Source organism: Pagrus pagrus (assembly GCF_965226575.1).
Source record: "Pagrus pagrus genome assembly, chromosome: 7".
In the NCBI taxonomy this organism is placed as follows: domain Eukaryota; kingdom Metazoa; phylum Chordata; class Actinopteri; order Spariformes; family Sparidae; genus Pagrus; species Pagrus pagrus.
The window spans coordinates 12,155,797-12,175,543 of NC_140191.1; the positions used below are offsets into that span (position 1 = coordinate 12,155,797).

A 19,747-nucleotide genomic window follows, 5' to 3' on the forward strand; every position below is an offset into this window, starting at 1 on the left:
CTGACTCTCCATCCAATATTGGAGTGCATTGAATATTTTGGGGTTTTGGACTGTTGTAAATAGAAAACAAATTAAACACACTTTGAGGTTGCAGCAAATTTATTTCAGATTTTGGAATTGATACCATGCAATCTGGTCCCTCCAAATGTTCACAATGAAGTAGTACCAGGAAGTGTCATGCATTCCTCTCCATAATTGGTGCATGATTAAGAAAAAAACCCAATTTTCTACTGCATATATTTTTGCAATGTTTAAAGGTTGCCTTCTTACCCGTTTATTGTATATCAAGTCATTTTTTGCCTTGATGTTTAGTTGGCAAGCATATGTTCAGTTTTTTATCTAATAAAATATCAAAGTATGAATAGCTTACTTTTGACACATTTTCTCCTCTTTACCTTGGTTCAAATAAACTTGTTGGCACTGTCTTTATGTTTGTTTTGTCTCATGTACGAATTGGAAGCTCGAAAATACGAGCTGGTGGGATAGCACATGAAGGCAGCACAGAGTGAGTCCTCCGGCTGTCATTGTGACCTCTAGTCAGTCAGGCTTTATTTATATAAATAAACTGCATGTAACATGTACAACTGTTTACAATGACGTCTGCTTTGATGAGTAAGCAACACAATTTTGTAAATGTACAATAATATTAATTGTTAACTGTTTTTAAAGGCACTTCTTCACCCGTCCACACGGTGTCGCTGTAAGGACAGTTATACACGTTTACTGTCGTCAACATCCGGCGACACGTCTCTCCAGACCAACACCGAGCAGTCAGATATTTCTTATTTATCTAACACGATGTTGTTTCTTTGACTATTCCGGAGTCAGTCGGGCAGTTTGAGGTGTAGTTTTGGGTCATAGTTTGAGGTTTGGGGTGAGGCGGTTTACAGCTTCAAATGGGGGAGGTGAGGAAGCTGCAGAAGAAGTTGAGACAGATTGAAAATCTGGAAATAAAAATCAGTCTTACCCCAGAGGAGAGATTCAAGGTACAGAAACACTTCATCTGCATTTTCCCCCTCCCAGTGTGATCCATGTGTAATATGTGTGACTTCTGCAAAGCCTGAATAGATTTCCCTAAGGTGTAACAACAGGTCACGACTGCAGCTCTGGCTTTATTACACATTTAGTCTAAATTAAAGACAGTTGAACAAATATGAAACTTCACCAGCCTTCAGAGGAGCAGTGTTGAATATTCAGACACCAGAAACGTCATTTAGGCATTAAAGTAAGTCAGACTTGGCTCAATACGGCCAGTGTTGGAATATAACTAAGTACATTTAAGTAGGCTACATTTACTCAGGTATCCTACTTGTACTTTACTTGAGTGTTTACATTTTTTTCCCTTCCCACTACATTTAGGATGCAAACACTTCACTTTTTACTCCACTAAATGTATTTTATAACTCTAGCTACTTTGGCTCTGATGCAACATCCTCTCACACCATGTCCCACCTACATTGATATCAACATCAAATAAATGTATTGGAGAAGAAGTATAAAGTAGCAGAAAATGGAAATACTCAAGTAAAGTACCTCAATGTTATACTTAAGAACAGAAGTTGAGTAAATTGTGCTTTGTTTATTTCATCACTGGTTGTTTGAAATGTTGACACAGAGATTTTCATCGTTACTTGATATGTATATTGTCCCAAATATCGTTGTCGGCCTATATGTTGTCTGATATGCACCAAAAACTGTTATTTTAGAGATTATAATGCACTGATATCACTTTAGACGCCAATGTTTATTGTTAAACTGTAAAATATCCTGTCTTCATTACATATTATTTGTTGGAAGTGTTTGATGACCACATTTGAGGGATCATTGCAAGAAATGTGTGTATATGGATCGATATATTGATGTTTTTAGTTTGGCGCTTTTACTCCCTTCTATCAGCATCGGCCCCAAAAATCGAGTATCGGTCAGGTTCTGGTGACGAGTTACATTGTAGTACCACATTTCAAAATTGATTAATTTTATCTGCAGCAAAAAAGAGTGTTGGGTTGCAGCGGTATGAGATTTTCACCGTAAAATGAACTTCTCAGAAAATATCACGGTTTCACACTATCAGTGTATTTCACAATTATTATATTTGTTATTATTAGTTACAATGATCTTTAACTGAATGACAACAAAGGGGTCTCTTGTTTAAACAAATGCTTTACTATAATTTTTTTTTTAAATCTCGTCCTGACAGACATGAAACTATGCAAATCCATACAGTATGATAATCGTCAACGTTCTTATCACGGTATATCTTTTAAAAGGTGAATCGCTGCAAACCTAATACAGTGTACATACATGTAAATATATGTATAATCTATTTTCACTTTTACTTTTGATACTTTTTTAGTACATTTAATATCAGATTCTAGAAGTAAAGCATCGCACACTATAAATAACAGTGTTGATCTCAAAAAGAAGCAAAATATGTAATTAACATGAATTAATTATAATGTTGGAGTGAATGATTTGACAGCTCCTGCCGCAGGAATTTGAGAGATCAGAAGCTTACACTTGCACCGAGTGCATCAGAAAAAAAAATAATGATCAGGAACTTGAGGAGAGACTCGGTATGTAAAAGGGCAGAATCTGAATTTTGTAAATTATGGCTGTGCCCTACAACAGGGTTGTTTCTTTACTGGGCTGCCCTTACATCCCCTAATTGGAAACTGGAGAATATATGCTCACACTGGTGTCCCACACATGATGGTGAAGGTTACTGGTATAGCAGCCATAATTCATTTCTCTGTGCAAGTTGCATTTTATTCGTTTGAACTTGTAGCGTATGATGAAATAACCCACAACCAACCAGAAACTGATTGTAATACAAAAGCAACACAAAATAAATTCTCTTTTAAGTAATACAACACTTTATTTAATTCATATTTATCATTTTAAAAGCGTATTGCACTTAAAATTGGGGACTGGTGGTGGAATAAGTAAGTGCATTTACTCAAAGGTGCTGTCCTAAGTGTAACTTTGCAGTATTTAAAATGGAGCATTTCCATTTTATTTGACCACTTTCTTTTAGAGGGACTTGTTGCACTTATTACTTCACTAACAGACACTTTTGAGATCAAAGTTTAACATAGAAAACATATAACACGTTTACAAAGTATGATGTACTCTTACATATCATTATAATATACTGTATATAAGCTCAAAATGAAAATGCTGCTTACAGAGTTACACATTAATACAAAAAAAAGTAGTAAAGAAAAGTACTTTTTACTCCGCTGCAATTATTTGACAGTTTTAGTTATTAGTCACTTTGCACAAGACATATGAAGAGCATATGAAATGTGATGATTGGTGGCAAATTAAACAACCCAGCAGTTTAAACAGGAACAGCTGACAATTAAACACTAACTATGTTGATAATTGTTCAAGTCATTGTTTTATTATAGCGACAGCACACATTTATACCACACATCGAACAAACAAGCTCAACTCAACCTCAGTATGCTGTTTGTGGTCAACAGAAAGGAAAGATTGTTATATAAATAATCATACACATACATTGTTTAAGTTAATTTTTTATGCATGAGGATCTCCTGCTTTTACTTTTATTACTGTAATGTATTTTTAATAATTTTGAGGCTCGAACTATTGGGTGGACAAATCAATGGAGAAAACTGAAAATAATCATCAGTTGTAGTTCTATAAACAATATTTCAGAGCTCCACAACAGCAATATCCTGCTTTTAAATGGATGCATGAGTAATATTAATCTAATGATATAACATATGATAATACAGCAGTCACAGGGGACATTTCTCTTTTAATACTTTAAAATATGTATACTCACATAGAATATTTTCACAGTGTGGTAGTGAGTAACAGATCTTAAGTCGATACTTCTGCCAGAGAAGGATTTTTTTCTAGGGTCAAAATCAAAGTAGCAGATATACAGACTTGTAGTCTTTACTAAGGGTCAAACCCTCCCCAAACATTGGCTTCCTACATTTCCGACAATATAACTCAGTCCTGTCTTTGTTAGACCGTCCCTTACCACTAATTTCCCACATATTGTCAAAATTCACCTCCCCAGTTTCTGTCCAAAAAATGTAGTCTCGAAGCCCGAGCCGAGATAACTCAGATGAGATCATTATTACATCATCAGGAGTCATTTTACTTAAAAAACAAGCTCCACCAGAGCCACAAAAGACATCATGTAAGTGTTTTTATTATTAAAGAAGTCAACCTCTTATGTGTAAAATGTCGGGAGTGCTTGTTTAACACAGGAAACATCCGCTTAATATGAAGTTAACATACCTAATTCGCTCATTGATGCACGGTTCACAGCTCACAGTCAGACAGGAGCTCCGTGTGTGTTGCCAGTAGCAGTGTAATAAATCAATACAGGCTGAGCGTGTTGGTTGTGCATATAAACAACTTGTGGATTGAGCAGCTTGGTTTACAACCAATCTCGTGCCTTCTTCCCTCTCAGATCTCCAGGAAGGCGGAGCTGCGTTCCAGATTGGCTGAGCTTCAGCTGCAGCTTTCTGGCCCGCAGCAAACTCTGGGGATTGTGGGAGACGGAAAAAAGGAGAAGATGAAAAGACAAGTGTAAGGAAGTGAGGGAGAGGTAGCGGCGAGGGGGGGCCAGATGGAGAGACGCGTAATTCTTCAAAAGCAACAACATTCACTTTGAAGCCTTTGATCTTTTTTGTATGTCTATCCAAACACACTGGAGGTCAAATACTGTCACGCTCGAAGAAAATGGAAACTCTCTTCTGTTCATAATGTCTCATGTAAACATCACTCAGGGATGACATCTACCCATTAAAGCCCCTCAGGGTTGTTAGCACATCACTGAAATCACCATATGCAGATATTAACATCAAAATGAATGAAACATATTCTTTCTGGAATCTTGTTATTAAGAAGTGCTGTTTTTGTTTACGCGGGACTCGGATTGCCTCCACAGGTATGCTCCCTGTCGCAGAGGACGCCGTGTGCTGTTTGCATCTCGATTATTCATTCAGCTCTTGCTTTCTGCACTGGCACAGGGAGGATGCCCCTGAGGCCCTTCCATCACAAACGCCTCCAGCCTCCAAGATCCTTAAGGGAGAAGAGGAGTCCAAAGCTCAAGCAACGCCAGCGCCGGCTGCCAGGCAGAGGGAGAGAGGAGGGGGAGCAGAGATAGGCAGACGTCGGGAAGGGACAGAGCCGGCCAACGTGTCAGATCAGTGCCGAGACGCGGACAACGACCGGCATCTACGGCGGGAAGGTGGGATACTTAAGAAAAGTGGGCGAAGAGATTGTAATTCCAGTTAAAAGTACAACGCAGCGCCCTAATTTATCCAACTTCAGATTATACACGTACGCCCAGAGGAGTCCTAACAAGCTCATGTGGCTGCCAGTATTAAAACCAACAGGCTGCATGTGCTTCCCTGAAGACAGGACCCACGCTTCGCATTAGCACACTAATCCATACTGAAGAACTGTGTAGATTAACAAGCTGGGGCGCTGATGAGGCAACACTGCTAATTGCACAAATCATTTTTTTTTATTTACAGAAGCTGAATTTACATCCCTCAAAGCGTCTTGGGAGAAGTCAAGGTTTCGCTTGAGGCTGCTCGAGGGTCACAATGACATAGTTACCTGTGTGGTTGCTGTTGACAACCTTGTGGTGTCTGGAAGGTAAAGCGGGAAAGAAGCCCTGATTTGCATAATGGGTGTGCAAAGTGAACACTTCACCTAATTTATCACTTAATATGCTCCGGCTCTCTCCCTCGCTGTCTGACATGTATTTGTTTTTCTTCCTCCGCCCCGACCGCTCGGCGCAAATCTCTTGCGATTTATGTTGAGCGCCTTTTAACTTTGCTTGTTTTCGCCCGCCTTCTCTCACTCACTATAACTCCCTCTTTCAACTCCCCGCATCCTCTCTTTCTCGCTCCGTCCGTCTTTCTCCTCCAAGCCGAGACACGACGGTGAAGGTATGGCACGTTCCCACGGCGGCCGAGCACAAGAACCTGGGGGGTCACACCGGCGGGGTCACCTGTCTGGCTGCACCTCCCCCTGAGTTCTGCAAGAGGCTGGGTGAGGACACGCGTGCACATTCACACACACACACACACACACACACACACACACACACACACACACACACAGATCCTTACATGTGGGCAGGCTGCAGTTGAGTAATGCCTGTGTCCTGCGGTCTGGTAATTATAGGAGCGGTTCATCAGATCAAACCCAGTGAGAGATAACCTCAGCAGACACTTTAGAGAGTTCACTGTCTGTCTGAAGCAGGCAGCCTTCCATCACTTGAAATCCACCGGCCTCTCCGGCTCTCCTCCTACACTCCCTCCCCACCTGCTCCTCCAACTTAAAATACCAAGTGGAGAAGTGCAGCGCATAAATGATGCAGCTCAGCTCATCGACTAATTTGTTTCTTTTTTTAAAATCACGTCCATTCTCTCTTTGCCTCACTCTCACAATCTGTCTTGTCTTTTTTTTTTCATTTTGTACATCATCACTTATTTACAGCTTCCTCCCAGCTTATTTTTTTTGTCCTCTCTTCTCTCTCTTTTCTTGATCCCCGCTCCCCCCTGCTCCTCCTCCTCCTCCTCTGTCCTCCCCACTCTTTTGTCTGTGTCTGCCCTCTCGCCAGCCTGGTCACTGTCTTTGTCCGACAAAGAGAGGTTTATTTTGAGTGGCTCTGCAGACTGCTATGTGAAGATCTGGGCCCTGAGCATTGGTACGCTTAACCACGCAAACATGCAAACACACACACACACACACACACACACACACACATATACATATATATTAAGGTAGACGGAGCCCCGGGGCTATGTCTGTGAAACACGGTGTGTGCGCATTGTAATCAATGTATTCCTGTGTGACTGCTGGTCTATGTCCTGTCAATTAAATTAGTATTTTCTCGTTACCTCCAGGGCAGTGTGTTAAGTCTATCTACACATTCAACGCTGTGACTGCGCTCTGCTTTGTGCCAGAGGAGGACGGCTACATCATCACCGGGTCAGGTGTGTTTTTGTGTGAAGACATGTGACACAGCGAACACAATAATTGGACCTAGATTATGTCAGATCACATTGTATTTGTGTTTGCTTCTGTACATGTATGTGTTCTGGGAACGTGCATGCATATCTGTGTGTGTGTGTGTGTGTGTGTGTGTGTGTGTATGTCTTTACTAGAGTCTCACACGGTGGCATCATCTGCCAGTGAGTTAGAAAGTGTAGCGCAGAGTTATCGGGCTGAATCAGGGAGATGGAGGCACACAGTTTAGGCAGTCAGGCTCAGGTGGGTCGACCGTGACCAGCAATAATGACTGCCAGACGCCTGTCAGCACATGTTAACCTCACACTCTGTCACCCCTGCAGACGGGGGGAAAGTTCAAGCCTGGAGCTGGCACACCTTTGAAAACTGCCAGTCAATCAACGCTCACGAGGAAGCAGTCACATCCGTCCAGGTGGGTGGGTCACTCACCTACAGGCCGAGGATGCTCAAGCTGTTTTTCATGTTCAGCCTATTTTTACACAAAAACACTCTCTGTAGAAGCTGTCTCAAGTACTTTCAGAAGTCTTAATTATTAATTTGTGGAAAAGCTTCTCCTCAGGAAATCAAACGGCTGTATTACTTCACTCTTATCCTCCGTGTTTATAGCTCTCAAATGGAAATCAAAGATATTTGTTGAGATGTAAGCTGCGGAGCTCGTCCATCTTTAGAGAGTATACTGTACAAATTATTGTGAGCAAGAAAAAAGATTTTTATGGATGTTGAAATCCAAAGCTGTGCTGCATATGCACATTTTTTCAATTTGCAATCAAAATGTGCCTGAAGCGTTAAAGCGTAGCACATCATTGTCATCCTCTTTGTTGTTTATCATGCAAAGAGCACAATCCATTTATAACCAGCAGCAGCACAGAAACTGTTCACACACTTTTTTTTCCCCATGTACACAAACATATGTACACTCTCTGTGTATCTGTCTATCTCTCTCACACACACATGCACACACACACACATACTGGGTAAAGACTCAGATCACCATGACAACCGTGTCTCCTGTGCCCTCCACAGTCTCAGGGTCCGCTGGTGTTCAGCGGCTCGGCCGAGGGAGGGGTGTCTGTGTGGGAGAACCGGTGTTCGGATCGAGACCCTCTAAGGCTGCTGCACCACTGGAGCGGTCAGGTGACGGGCTGCGGAGGGGGGCCGGCTGGGCGTCTGACCCTCAGCCCGCGGGGGGATCGAGTGTTCCTGGCTCACGGTCGAGCTTGGCTCAAGATCCTGCACTGGAGGACAGGTGACCTCTGGAGTGGGATTGACAGACTTTGTGTGGATGCGTGTTACTCACATTGCGGGGACCTATTTTCCTTACAGGGACAAAATGCAAGTCCCAATTTGGAAAGCATTAAATTATAGGGGGAAGGCTTGGTTTAAGGTGAAGGTTAAGGTAAGGCAAGTAGTAGTTATGGTTATGGTCTCCAGGAAATGAATGTAAGTCTATGTTAATATCCTCAAAAGCAAAGGAAACACAACTGTTTGTATGTGTGGACGTGAATTACTCACATTGTGGGGACCCGCTTTATTATGGGGACAAAATACAAGTCTATGTTAATGTCCTCAAAAGCAAATGAAACACAACTCTCTCTCTCTGTGTGTGTGTGTGTGTGTGTGTGTGTGTGTGTGTGTGTGTGTGTGTGTGTGTAAGTAAGCGTATCACTCACGTTGTGGGGACCGGCTTTCCTTATGGGGACCCCATAACGTAAAGAATTACATTTTAGGATGAAAACTTGGTTTAAGGTTAGCTTTAGTGTAGGGGTTAGGATTAGGCAGTCAGTCATTAAGGGTAAGTGACCAGGAAAGAATGTAAGTCTATGTTAATGTCCTCAAAAGCATGTGTGCGTGTGTGTGTGTGTGTATGTGTGTGTGTGTCGGATGGAGAGAGAAAGACTGAATAAAAGAAGGTAGATGTCGGAGCATTTGCATAATCCTCTACCTAACATCTGTCCAATTATCACAGGAGAGATGTCCAGACTGACCAATCACAGCAGCATCACCGGGGTAACAGATTGTGCTCACCAGACAGGAGGCCTCCTAATTGGCTCCTGCTATGATCTGGCGAATGGAGAGAGCTCGCTAAATTGTGAGTCGCAGAGTAAACCATGTGCAGCCACAAGTTACCCGCTCCACTCTGAGAGGGTGAAAGCACAATACAGACTTGAGACAAAATCGAAAGCACTTTGTTTCCCTCTGTTGACCTCCATTTCTCTTCTCCCCCCCCTCTTCTCCCTCTAGTGTTCTCGCTGCCTCAGTGTCGGTACCTGGCCTCTCTGACCTGGCCCGACGCTCCCAGAATCCTCTGCTTTGCGGCGTGGACCACGGGGAGCGGAGACCACCGGTGGGTCACCGGAGGTCGCGACCTCATCGTATGGGAGCAGCTCCCTAGTTCTGGGAAGCAGAGGTGGGCACGATGCATGTCAACGCAACTCGGCTAAAAAGATTTGAGTCTAAACCGCTCAATTATATTTCTCATTTGCATATTTATTCCAAGGTCAACTGCACTGCTAATTCTAAAGCTATACTGGGATTTATAATGCGCTGGTGGATTTAACTGATTTTGACACGCACTTCTATTGATATTAGGCGTTTGATGAATTGCTCGGTGTAAATCTTACAGGGGTGACGTCACAGTGAGGAGAGACAGTCGACTGGAGTCCTGCTCGCTGGAGTCTGAGGGGGACTCTGAAGATGACGAGGAGACTGATGGTACACACACACACTAATTCAATTTCACACCTTTTCATGTATTCGTTTACTGACGCACACGCTTAACGGGTTACCATGGAATTGATTTCACTATCAGGTTAATTTTAGATGATGCACGTCGTGACGAATCCTCGTGACCTCCTTTGTCAAATTTAGATTGTGAGGATGATGAGGACGAGGGGAGAGCCGGCCGACGTGACAGCGCGGAGGAGGATGGAGGGTCCGGCTCGTGGCTGCGCTGCGTCCTCCAGTGAAAGCCGGCTTTCTCACTCCGCGGCCTGAAGAGGAAATGAGAAGGAGGGAGCGCGGTGACAGCGAAGGAGGGGTGCAGGGGAGTGAAGTGTGACAGACTGAGTGTCAGTGTCGAAAGGGGAGAGTGAGTGTGTGTGTCTGTGTGAGCCGTAGGCAGATTGTTTTCTATGTAAATATTATTTCCACATAAAATAAAGCTGTCACACTCTCACCTCTAAATTTGCGTCTGTTGTTTTTTTTTCTTCCTTCCAATCTGACCTGCCTCTTCTTCAAACATCAGTTCATCGCCCTGCTCTGCCGGTGCAGCCTGTGTAAATGAATGTAAATTAAATTTTATTCCATCTTTATTCCCCTCCCATCCTCCCTTTCTTCCTCCCCCTCTCCTTCCTCCTTTGCTGTCTCTGTCTTTCTCTCCCTCTCTCTCTCTGGGGTGTCCTTGCTGTTTTTGTAAACATAATTGAAGAGTTATTTTTTTCCTCCGCCTCTAAAACGAGCTTATTAATGTCGTCCTCAGTATCATTTCTGTTTGCCTCGTCAAATTCATTTCTTTTCCTTTGCGTCCATTTAATTGAACCCGTTTTAGAAAAAAAAACACATAATTAGCATTTAAATCTCTTTCCTACAGTCTCTTGCCCTCCCTCCATCACACACACTCTCTCTCTCTCTCCCCTCTCTTACTCCAGCAGACTCTACATGTCTCCGTCGCCACGGCAACCGATGCTTTTTTTTTTTTCCTCCTCTCACTCTGTATCTCCCCCTTTCTCTCTGTCTCCCTCTCTCATTCCCTCTCTCCACTGCCAGAGGTAGGCATCATAACTGATATGTGTCGGTGTGTCTGTGTCCGTCTCCTCGGTGTGCTCGTGTGTCTCTCGGAGTGACATTTCTGTGGCATTTACGCGGCAGCGGCAGCGGCGGCGGCAGCAGCGCGCATAGGAAGTTACCGCTCTGCTCTCAAAGTGCCATATAGAGTCCTGGCTCCGTGCATGACGCCTCTAATGATGATTAATGTGCCGTGCTCAGGTGTGTGCACTGTAAATGTGTGTGTGACGGACAGACAGACAGCCAGACAGAGAGACAGTGAGTGTGCACTCCTGCCTGTGTATGTGTTTACTGTATGGGCATGTGGCGCGTAATTGAGCGTTAAATTTGAAAGCCCAGGGGAGAGTGTGATAGATTTTTTTTTTTCCCTCTTTCTTTTTAAAAAGTGACAGAGTTGGCTCCGCTGCTGTCTGTGTTTACATGCTAAAAGAAGAGAGAAAAAGCTGGACCCTCCTCCTCGCTCTCTCCCTCTCTCTTCTCTCTCTTGCCCCTCTGTCCTGTCTTCCAGAGAGAGATGATCGGAGGAGCGGAGTCTCAGTGAACACAGCGAAGCGATGGAGAGATGGTAAGATGGATAGTGTCTGAGGTGAAGGAGGGTTTGTGTGGCGTGCAGATGCATGAAATGTCATTCTGAGTGATGGCTGGCATGGGAATCAATGTCTGAGCTGATGAGGTCGCGCAGGGCGCCGGCAGACAATACATTTTCTCAGATAACTTCTCTGTCACTCCACCTCCTCTCATGCTTTCCCCTCCACTTCTCCTCCAGCTCCATCTCTCCTGTCGCACGACTGACCGCCCTCCGCTGCCTCGTTCCCCTCCTCCTGGTCGGTCTGGTGGCGCAGCCCTCCACCTGTAACCGTGACGAGGGCGAGGAGCAGGTGGACGCCCTGCCGGTCCAGCTGTCCGTCACGGCCCAGGTCACACCCACCCCGCTGTGGGCGGTGGACTGGGGTCCCACGCAGCCCGTGGAGGACGAGACCTACCACTTCCTCTCCAGCCAGGAGAACGACCCCCTGCACCAGCATGGGAGCCAGCAGGAGGCCAGCACCGCCACCTCCGAGGACTGGCCTTATTTTCCTGACGCGAGCGCGCAGCCCCGAGAGGAGGCACCGCTGGAGTCCAGGAACCGGGAGGGAGTGGAGGACGGAGGGACGGAGGCGGAGGAGAAGGAGCCCGAGGAAGGTGGGCACCGGGAGATGCACAATAAGGATTTCTAAAATAAAGGTGGCCACGAGCTACAGCCCATGTGAACACACGCACACACACAAGTCCTCCAGGGAATGAGCTGTCAGCAGCTGACACTGTGCTGTGTGCAGCCGGCTGTGTCTGTGGCGGGGGATGCCTAATAAAGTTCTCATCACTCTCAGGGAGGAATTGGCCGCTGTCAAATTGCAAGATACAGAGAAGACGTCATCGGATTAGTGTTGTAGTTGGAGGCCTCATCCAATTTCACATCTCAGCTGGCTTCACCCATTTCTTCTGTTGTTCTGGATACAATTAGACATGCTGTGAGATTAGTAAATGTGTGTGTGTGTGTGTGTGTGTGTGTGTGTTTCAGTGGACCCTCAGTTCTACGTCACCGTGACCATCTCCTCCCTGCTCATCCTGACAGCGGTCGTCATCACAGCCAAACTCTGGTAGGAACCTGAGCTCTCTCCTCTGAAATCCTGTGTGTGAATGTCCACATGAATGTAAACAAAAGCAGAAAGAGAAAAAAAAAAAAAAAGCTTCTTTGATGAACAAGAGTGTATGATCAGCAAACTTTTCCCTGCACGAGCCGAGACACCTGTCTCACAGCAGGAGGCCACTACTGGTCCTCCTGATTAAAAGACCTGAGGGTTCTTCATAGCGAGTGTTGTGATGATGCAGCCCGGCGTGAGATTTAATACGAGATGCCTCCTTCAATATGGCTTAAATTTGAATTTCTAAATTGGACACTTGGAGACTAAGAGGGTTAAATGAGATGCTTGATTTGAAAGCGTCTTACAGATTCCTGCATTGCATTTACTCTGACAAAATTGATTTTTCGGAGAACAACGTGTACCTCATATGAAGCAGGCTTGTATCGAGGTGTAGAAACTTTCCAACTAAGTGGATAAATTGTAAGATATATCTAAGGTGGGGAGATCATTAACACGATCAGGAATAGAAAACATATTTCTGCTACACAGAATTGAGTTTCTTTCAGAAATCAGTGTAATCTTTTTCTTTAATCTTAATTTTTATCTTGTGTTACTGGATAATTCTACATTTTAGAGGCCTTAGTCACCTTTTGGTTGACTTGCTCGTAATCTGTAGACATTTCTCAACACAGATAAGTTTTAGGAGTAAAATATGTATTTATTTATTTATTTATTTAGGGCTTTCCATAAGTGTAAAGACATTGGAGTATACAGCGATTTTGAAAAATGGGGCTAAAAGAGTCGAGGATTTGCTATTTTGTGCTGAAAATTGAAGACTGCCCCCTTTTTACCCACTGACAGAGATGCTGGAAGTGAGTCACAGATGGGGGTGCTGAGGGGTCAGTCCATATAATGACGTCATTGTAAATGGTATACAACGTTCATATTTTTTGTATTCATTTCAATGAAGTCGCAGTTATTAACAACAAAAACAACATTTTGAGAACATTTTGCACTTGAGCAGATGGCAGACTTGAACACCAATGTGCTGTAGGTCAAAGCAGCCACAGCTACACACAAGAAGATGAAAAGAGAGAAATTTGCCAGACTCCCTGACAAAATCGCTCAATTTTGTGAGTTGTTGAGCTAGGAGGAACGTTATAGACGTTGTGAAACGCTGTCTATGAGCAATTCTGAATTAACAGGGCCTTCTAATAAATTCGGCATATGTTACACATGAAGTTGATGGTTTTTTAAAATGCCTTGTTATTTGGTCATGTAGCCCCCTCGGCGCCCTTACTTCCTGCGACCATGCCCACTGCTGGGTCAAGATGAAAATGTGTGGATGTGTATGGAAAGAGGCCAGATGTGTGGGTTTTAGTGAAAATAAGCCCTTGATCGCTGCAGATGTGTTTGCACGTGCACGCTGATCAGTCTGTCTTGTCCATGTCCTTGCTGTCCGTGATTACGTAATGCGACTGTATTATCCCCCTTTAAAGTGAGAGCTGCTGAGTAATTGCTTACTAATGACTTTTATTAACAACACTTCTGTTCCTAAAAGTCACAGTTGGCGCAGATGTGTCATTTAGTGCCCAATAATTAAACATTCCCTGTAACCAATAGGCAGGGGGAAGAGAAACATGGCTTCACTGGTGTCAGTACGCTTTAACAGCTCGGCGGCCATTAAACAACTCACTGCATGTAAACACAGGGTGGGGGTCTGTACATGTTTCGGGCCTTGTAGGCAGTGTTAGCTGCACACTTGGCCATTAGCTGGGAATGGGGAGCCATCTACGTGATGTAGTGAAGCACTTCCACGCTTTGCTGATCAAACCAATAACACCTAGTTTATTTGACCGCTGGGACACAAACCCCTTCCTCTCTCTGTGCGTCTCACACTCTCACTTTTCACTTTTTTTCTCACTCATTTATACTTTTACTCTCCTCCTCCTCCTTTATGTAATTCCCTTATCTGCTCATCTTTCCCACATTTCTGTTGTATCATTTTTAATTCCATCGCCTGGATCTGTGCAATTTGTTCTCCCCTTTTCATACTCTTTTAATCTCAGTTTTGCTCCCACACTCTTACATTATCCCCCCTCCACTCCCTCCCACTCGGGCCTCCATCCCCTACGCCTCCCAGGGATTTTTCTTCCCTCTGAATACCTGTGCTCCCCCCCCACCCCCCCCCCCCACCCCTTCTTCTTTCAGTTTCTTACTTCCAGTAATCGCTGTTGCCTTGCTCTAAGGCTGCCTGTCTTTGCACAGCTGGTACTCCCCTTATCTCCCTCACCAGTCTCCTATCTCTCCCAGCACCGCCAGTCCGGCTGCAGATCCACAGATAATCCTCCAGCTTGCTGTGAGCTGATACACGATAAACCCTTTTCTCTCTGTTCCTGAGACTGGCCTTGGCTCTTGTTTGGGGAACTTACTTCGCCGACCCCCGCTGTGGAGGAAAACCCATCAGAAGTGGCCTTACAAAAGTGAGATTTGCAGGGAGTCAGACCGGAGACATGGCAGCAGCCCCTCTCTATAGACTGGCTCGTGCTTCAGTGTCATAAATGTGTAAATAACGCCATGTGTTAGATGGAGAATGTGCCGCGGAATGAACGGGAGGGGGGGTACAGATGGACCGAAATGATAGCCTATAGTGGAAATTGGCCAGCGTCCAGTTCATTATGATTATAGAAGAGAGGCATATGTGCTCAGTGATTTTCCGGGCCCTGAAATCGTCAGTGTGGCTAATGTAGTCAAGCGTGACGGTGTTTGTGTGTAGCTGTGTGTGTGCACACGGAGAGAGAGGAGTCAGTGAGGAGAGGACAGGTGTTACCGGGGCTACAGGATGGCTTTTATGGCTGCGAGAACAGCTTTGTTGTGCCACTAAGTATTCTTAAGAGCCTGAACCTGTGACTCTCCACTGTGTCGTCACCTCAACCCGCCATCCTTCCTGAAGTAATGGCGTCACCCCTCTGTCCATCTCTTCGCCTTGATGCATCCTTCCCACCTCTCTCCCCTCCTGACTCCCTCCCTCAGTGCCTGTCTCCTTCCCCATTTCTCGCTCTGCCTCCCTCTCCCCTCTGACAGCGTTTTAATGAGTCCGATGAGTGCACTAATTCTCTCTCACAGTGGCAGTGTAATGTGTTCGCTGATGCTAAATGGCTCGCCTGTTCTTGATGCTCTCTGACTTTGTTTCTCTGCCTCTCCCCCCTCTGTCTTTTCTCTTTATTCTGCCTTTTCTCCCCTTATCTCTTTCTCTGTCCATCTCCCTTCCTTTCAACCTCTCCCTCCATCACTTCTTGTTCTCTGTCTCTCCCTCGCTCACCTTCTTTTACTTCAACTTTCTTTGTGTCCTTTCATCTCTGTTTCTATTCCTGTCCCTCTTCTTCTTTGGCTCTTTTATCTTCAATTCCCATCTTCTTCTATTCCCACATCTTTCTTTTTCCTCCTGTCTGTCTCCTCTTTTCTTCGCTCTCCATCGTCATCTATTCTTTCGGCCTCTCTTTCTCGTCTCCCCCACCCTCTGCTCTGTCTGTGCCACTATCCCTCTCTCCCAGTTACGATCGCAGCTGTTCCCAGCATCCGCCCCCGCTTTCCCGTGGCGTGGCTCCCCCTCTCTCCCTCGCGCTCCCTCGCTCCCTCGCTTCGGAGGACAGCCGGCAGACGTTGCACAGCACCTCCTCCTCCTTCACCGACAGGGAGAGGTAATGAGTCGCCTCGCCAACTCCGTGCACTCTGAGTGTGCGTGACTGTGAGTCTCCTTGCACCTCTGGAGTCAAGTTTGACTCTTTGTGTGTGCGTGAGTGTGAGTCTGTGAAGCAGCCTTATATTACCTCTTTAACGTGCATTGTGATGATGTACATGGAGTATAATTGGACCTCAGTGTTATTCTCTGTGGAGTATTCAGGGCCTCACTGTTGCTGCGGCTGTAAGATGTATCAGTGTTTTAAACTCCCTCTCCAGATGAGTCATCACGGGCCTGTGAAAAGGCGCCCAGCCGCCGCCGTCCATGAAATGATGCTTTTATTTGAGGGTATTTAAAGTTAATCTCAATCAGGATAATTATAGTGCTGTACTCCTGTGCTCCCTCTCACTTCCTCCCTCCCATCAGCTTTTCCTCCACCTTCCTCCTCTTCCTCCTTCTCTTCCGTCCCCCCCCACCCCACCCCCCCCGCCGTCCTCTCAGTCCCCTGTGATGCAGCTTTCCGTTTGCATGTACGCCACTTTTCCAGCTTCGGGCCTCCCTGTTCCACTTCTCTTCTCTTTCTCTGTCCTTCCTTCCATCATCAGCTTCCCAAAACACCCCTCCCCTCCTCCTTTCTCCCCCCCTCCCCTTCTCTCAGTCTCACTCTTCTTCTCTGTGTCTCTTGCTGTGTCAGGATCCCAGTTGTGAACCTCTGAGGTGACTGATTTTCCACATGGTAAACATTTCTACGGGGCCTGAGGAGCAACATCAACATGACCAGAGGGTGTGCCCGCAGCACCGCTTTATTTTCTCTGAAACTGTGAAATGAATTCAGGGATCCCAGGTATCCAGCCATCACAAAACTCCGCGGCTCCCCTGAGGTCTGAAAAAACCCAAACTCATCTCCCCGCTGCTCCCTCCTTCCTTCCGTCCTTCCTCTGTGCTCGGTGTAAATTTATTTTATGTGGCTCTGCGTCACTGTAACCTGCTCCCTGTTCTCCATCCCCTGTATGGCCCCAAGCTGTGCCAAGCTACCCAACAGCTCTGCGTTTCGACCTGCCTTGACTAACTCACAAACAAGCAGTTTAACTGCCGTGTAACATCCCATTACCCCCGAAATGCCCTACCTGTGCTTCCACAACAACACGGGAAGCTGCTCAGTGTTAATTCTAATCCAGCAGGCTGTTTGTGACACTCGCATTCAGTTCAGTTCAGCACACTCGTATCTGGTTTGCAAATGGTTAAAAAGCCATTCTCAGCATCTCCAAACACTGAACGGGGTATTTTACAAAGCTGTTTGGCACGGCTTTAGCCAACAGGCAATGTGTTTAACATGTCACGCTCCAAAAACTGCTGTTTATTCCCCGCTTTGGGCGCCTGAAATGCAAATAGTGTGGCTTTTTTCCTCTGCAGTGTGTAGAGGAGTCTGTTTTGTTTCGCTTTTTCCTCATGATTTGTTCTCTTAATTATCTGGCTTACGTTCACCTCTTTGTCGAGCCTCTACGAGCAGCCTTTGTTCCTGCTGGACTGTGTCGAGGTGTGTTAAGCATAGAGTACTTCCAGCCGTGGAGATAAAATAAAATATTCAGAGTGGGGACGGATAGAAGAGGCATTCCTGTTTTAAAATCAATGATTCCCAAAGGTTTCGGATGGTGCAGAGCAAAGACAGATTTATGTCATCATGGAAATGAGCATCTGTGAACTATACGCGTGATCAAAGGACTCATGTTACCACGACAAGGAATCTTTTTCCACCTGACAGCCAAGTATCTCAATCTGGAAAACAAAACCTCCACCATCTCCCTTCATATCATTATCAAGCCACTGTATATCAGCTGTCTCGGGTGCACCAAAGGAAAGTAGCACATCAAGGAGCATCATTTTCTGTCTCTACAATCAATCTGCATGTATACAGTAAGAAAACCTGTGAGAGTTGCTTCAAATCTATTATTTATAAATGTCTATTTTATCTATCAGTGAGTGATAGCTTACAGAATCTCTCAAAGCCAAATGTCAGTGTGTGTTTGGCAACTTTTCTAAGCGTCTTACAGACATAACCCCCTCCCCCCCCCAACGTACACACATTTCCACTACAGACATAGTGCTGGTGGCATCATGCGTGGCTCGTGCAATCCTCCAGATACCCAGTCTTGTGATTTTTAGTAGCAATTCCTGTAGAAATGTGGTCTTTCTGTACCATGGAAGTTAAATAAAAATTCAACACTGGCGTTTTAGCTCTGTGTGTCTATCTGTTTATTTCTGCGCATGTTGAATGAATTCCCCTGGGAGCTTGTGCGATGTGCAGCGCTTTATAGGAATGACAAAGCTTACACGGTGCATTTTAATAGCTACCCCCTGTACCCCTAATCTTTTTCTCCCTGAAGTGAACATTTAGTCCACCGCCTTGCATTGATTTTGAACCGCGGGCTTGGCATTAAAAAAGTCCTGCATGTGCCAATCATGTTTTTACCAGTGAGGAGCAGCTGAAAAGGAAGAATAAGGCTGCTGCTCGTGTGTGAAGCCCTCTCCTTATCTCCTCACCTCATATGGATTCCTCTCGCTTCAGAAAGATTAACAGGATGCTAAGCAAGAATCTCCTCTGTGTACAGTTTTTCAAACAAATGTCAATAAAATCAAGGCGGGCGCCAGTGGAGAAATGCCACCCGAGTGTATTGAGATTCTCCCCCAGTCTGCTGCACAGCAAGGGTTTCCATCTCCTCTGGGCATTTTACTGATCAATCAGGGTAATTGATTGGCTTTGTTCCACTCGGAAGTTTTAATGACCGTCTAGTTATGAGGCGCATACCAGCAGATGCTGCAGCAATCTGCAACCACTGTGGACAAACAACAAATGCAGAAGTTAGGTGTGAACTCCAGTCATCGCTCACATGCTCACGCGTATAATAAACACGCCCGGCTCACCTTCTGCTTTCCCTTCACATTACACCGTATGCCAGCTAACCCCTTTTCTCACTAACAAACACTTTCTAGAGGTGTACAGCTGTTAGAATTCACAGCTCCAGTCTGGCAAAAACTGATCTAATCAAGCTCAATCACACTGACTGAAATTAACACCACTATTTATAGAGGTGAGAGAGATGTTGGAGGGAGGGGAGGCTGGAGGAAGATGCGGGGGTTAATCGAAACAGGAGCATAATTTCCCCGTCTACTTCCCGCTCACTATTGCTACTGGTCAGCTAATCGCTGCCATTAACGTCAAGCGGGACGAGGAGCAGAGGATTTAGAGGAAAACTGAATCAAAAGAGTGAGAGATGGACAGGGCCGGCATGATGAAGGCAATTTTGACTGCGTGATGGAGGTACAAGAGAGGGTGGCAGGCAATTTCAACAGGCAATTTTGACATTGAGATAGAAGCTCTGGGCAAAACATACTGGTATGAAATATGAATGCACTTGGTGTGTGTGTGTATGGATGTGTGTGTAGCCATGCTGGTTGCGCACAGGGGAAGCCTCAGCTCTATAATACATTAGTCTCTTTGGGGACATGCCCTAATTAATGGCTTGACCTCCTAACGGGTAGCCCCCTTCTGCGAGTTAACATTTAGCTGTGCACCCTCCAGAGATGCACTTTGAAGTGCATTTAATAAAAGAAGTGACAGTGACATTAA

General features: G+C 45.2%; 2 protein-coding genes across 4 annotated transcripts; both read left to right on the plus strand.

Annotated features, from left to right (window-relative positions):
• The first annotated feature begins 744 nt into the window (after positions 1 to 744).
• Positions 745 to 11,380, plus strand: LOC311259979 (telomerase protein component 1). Of its 3 annotated transcripts, none has more exons than XM_084357448.1 (14): positions 745 to 986; positions 4,454 to 4,572; positions 5,016 to 5,236; positions 5,526 to 5,649; positions 5,927 to 6,048; positions 6,623 to 6,709; positions 6,909 to 6,998; positions 7,356 to 7,444; positions 8,056 to 8,278; positions 8,999 to 9,121; positions 9,274 to 9,439; positions 9,656 to 9,744; positions 9,901 to 10,799; positions 11,324 to 11,380. In XM_084357448.1, exons 1-13 carry the CDS (start codon positions 897 to 899, stop codon positions 9,996 to 9,998), a joined length of 1,641 nt encoding a protein of 546 aa, XP_084213574.1. In that variant the 5' UTR covers positions 745 to 896; the 3' UTR covers positions 9,999 to 10,799; positions 11,324 to 11,380. The 3 variants fall into 3 exon arrangements, with proteins under 3 accessions (XP_084213574.1, XP_084213572.1, XP_084213573.1); XM_084357446.1 differs by lacking the exon at positions 11,324 to 11,380 and adding an exon at positions 11,202 to 11,291 and having other exon boundaries at positions 9,901 to 11,073; XM_084357447.1 differs by lacking the exon at positions 11,324 to 11,380 and adding an exon at positions 11,202 to 11,286.
• pianp (PILR alpha associated neural protein) lies at positions 11,290 to 18,353 on the plus strand. The gene is made up of 5 exons (XM_084357466.1): positions 11,290 to 11,380; positions 11,582 to 11,997; positions 12,374 to 12,452; positions 15,992 to 16,138; positions 16,814 to 18,353. The coding sequence occupies exons 1-5, from the start codon at positions 11,370 to 11,372 to the stop codon at positions 16,833 to 16,835; spliced, it is 675 nt and encodes a 224-aa protein (XP_084213592.1). The 5' UTR covers positions 11,290 to 11,369; the 3' UTR covers positions 16,836 to 18,353.
• Positions 18,354 to 19,747: the final 1,394 nt, after the last annotated feature.

What these genes read in the sequence shown, in the direction of transcription:
- pianp (XM_084357466.1), top strand. An exon ending in GTCATCACAGCCAAACTCTG is followed by an intron (nt 12,453 to 15,991) that starts GTAGGAACCTGA and finishes CCTCTCTCCCAG; the next exon opens with TTACGATCGCAGCTGTTCCC. An exon ending in TCCTTCACCGACAGGGAGAG is followed by an intron (nt 16,139 to 16,813) that starts GTAATGAGTCGC and finishes TTGCTGTGTCAG; the next exon opens with GATCCCAGTTGTGAACCTCT.
- LOC311259979 (XM_084357448.1), top strand. Translation starts at nt 897, where the DNA reads ATGGGGGAGGTGAGGAAGCTGCAGAAGAAGTTGAGACAGATTGAAAAT. An exon ending in AACCTTGTGGTGTCTGGAAG is followed by an intron (nt 5,650 to 5,926) that starts GTAAAGCGGGAA and finishes TTCTCCTCCAAG; the next exon opens with CCGAGACACGACGGTGAAGG. An exon ending in TGAGTTCTGCAAGAGGCTGG is followed by an intron (nt 6,049 to 6,622) that starts GTGAGGACACGC and finishes CCCTCTCGCCAG; the next exon opens with CCTGGTCACTGTCTTTGTCC.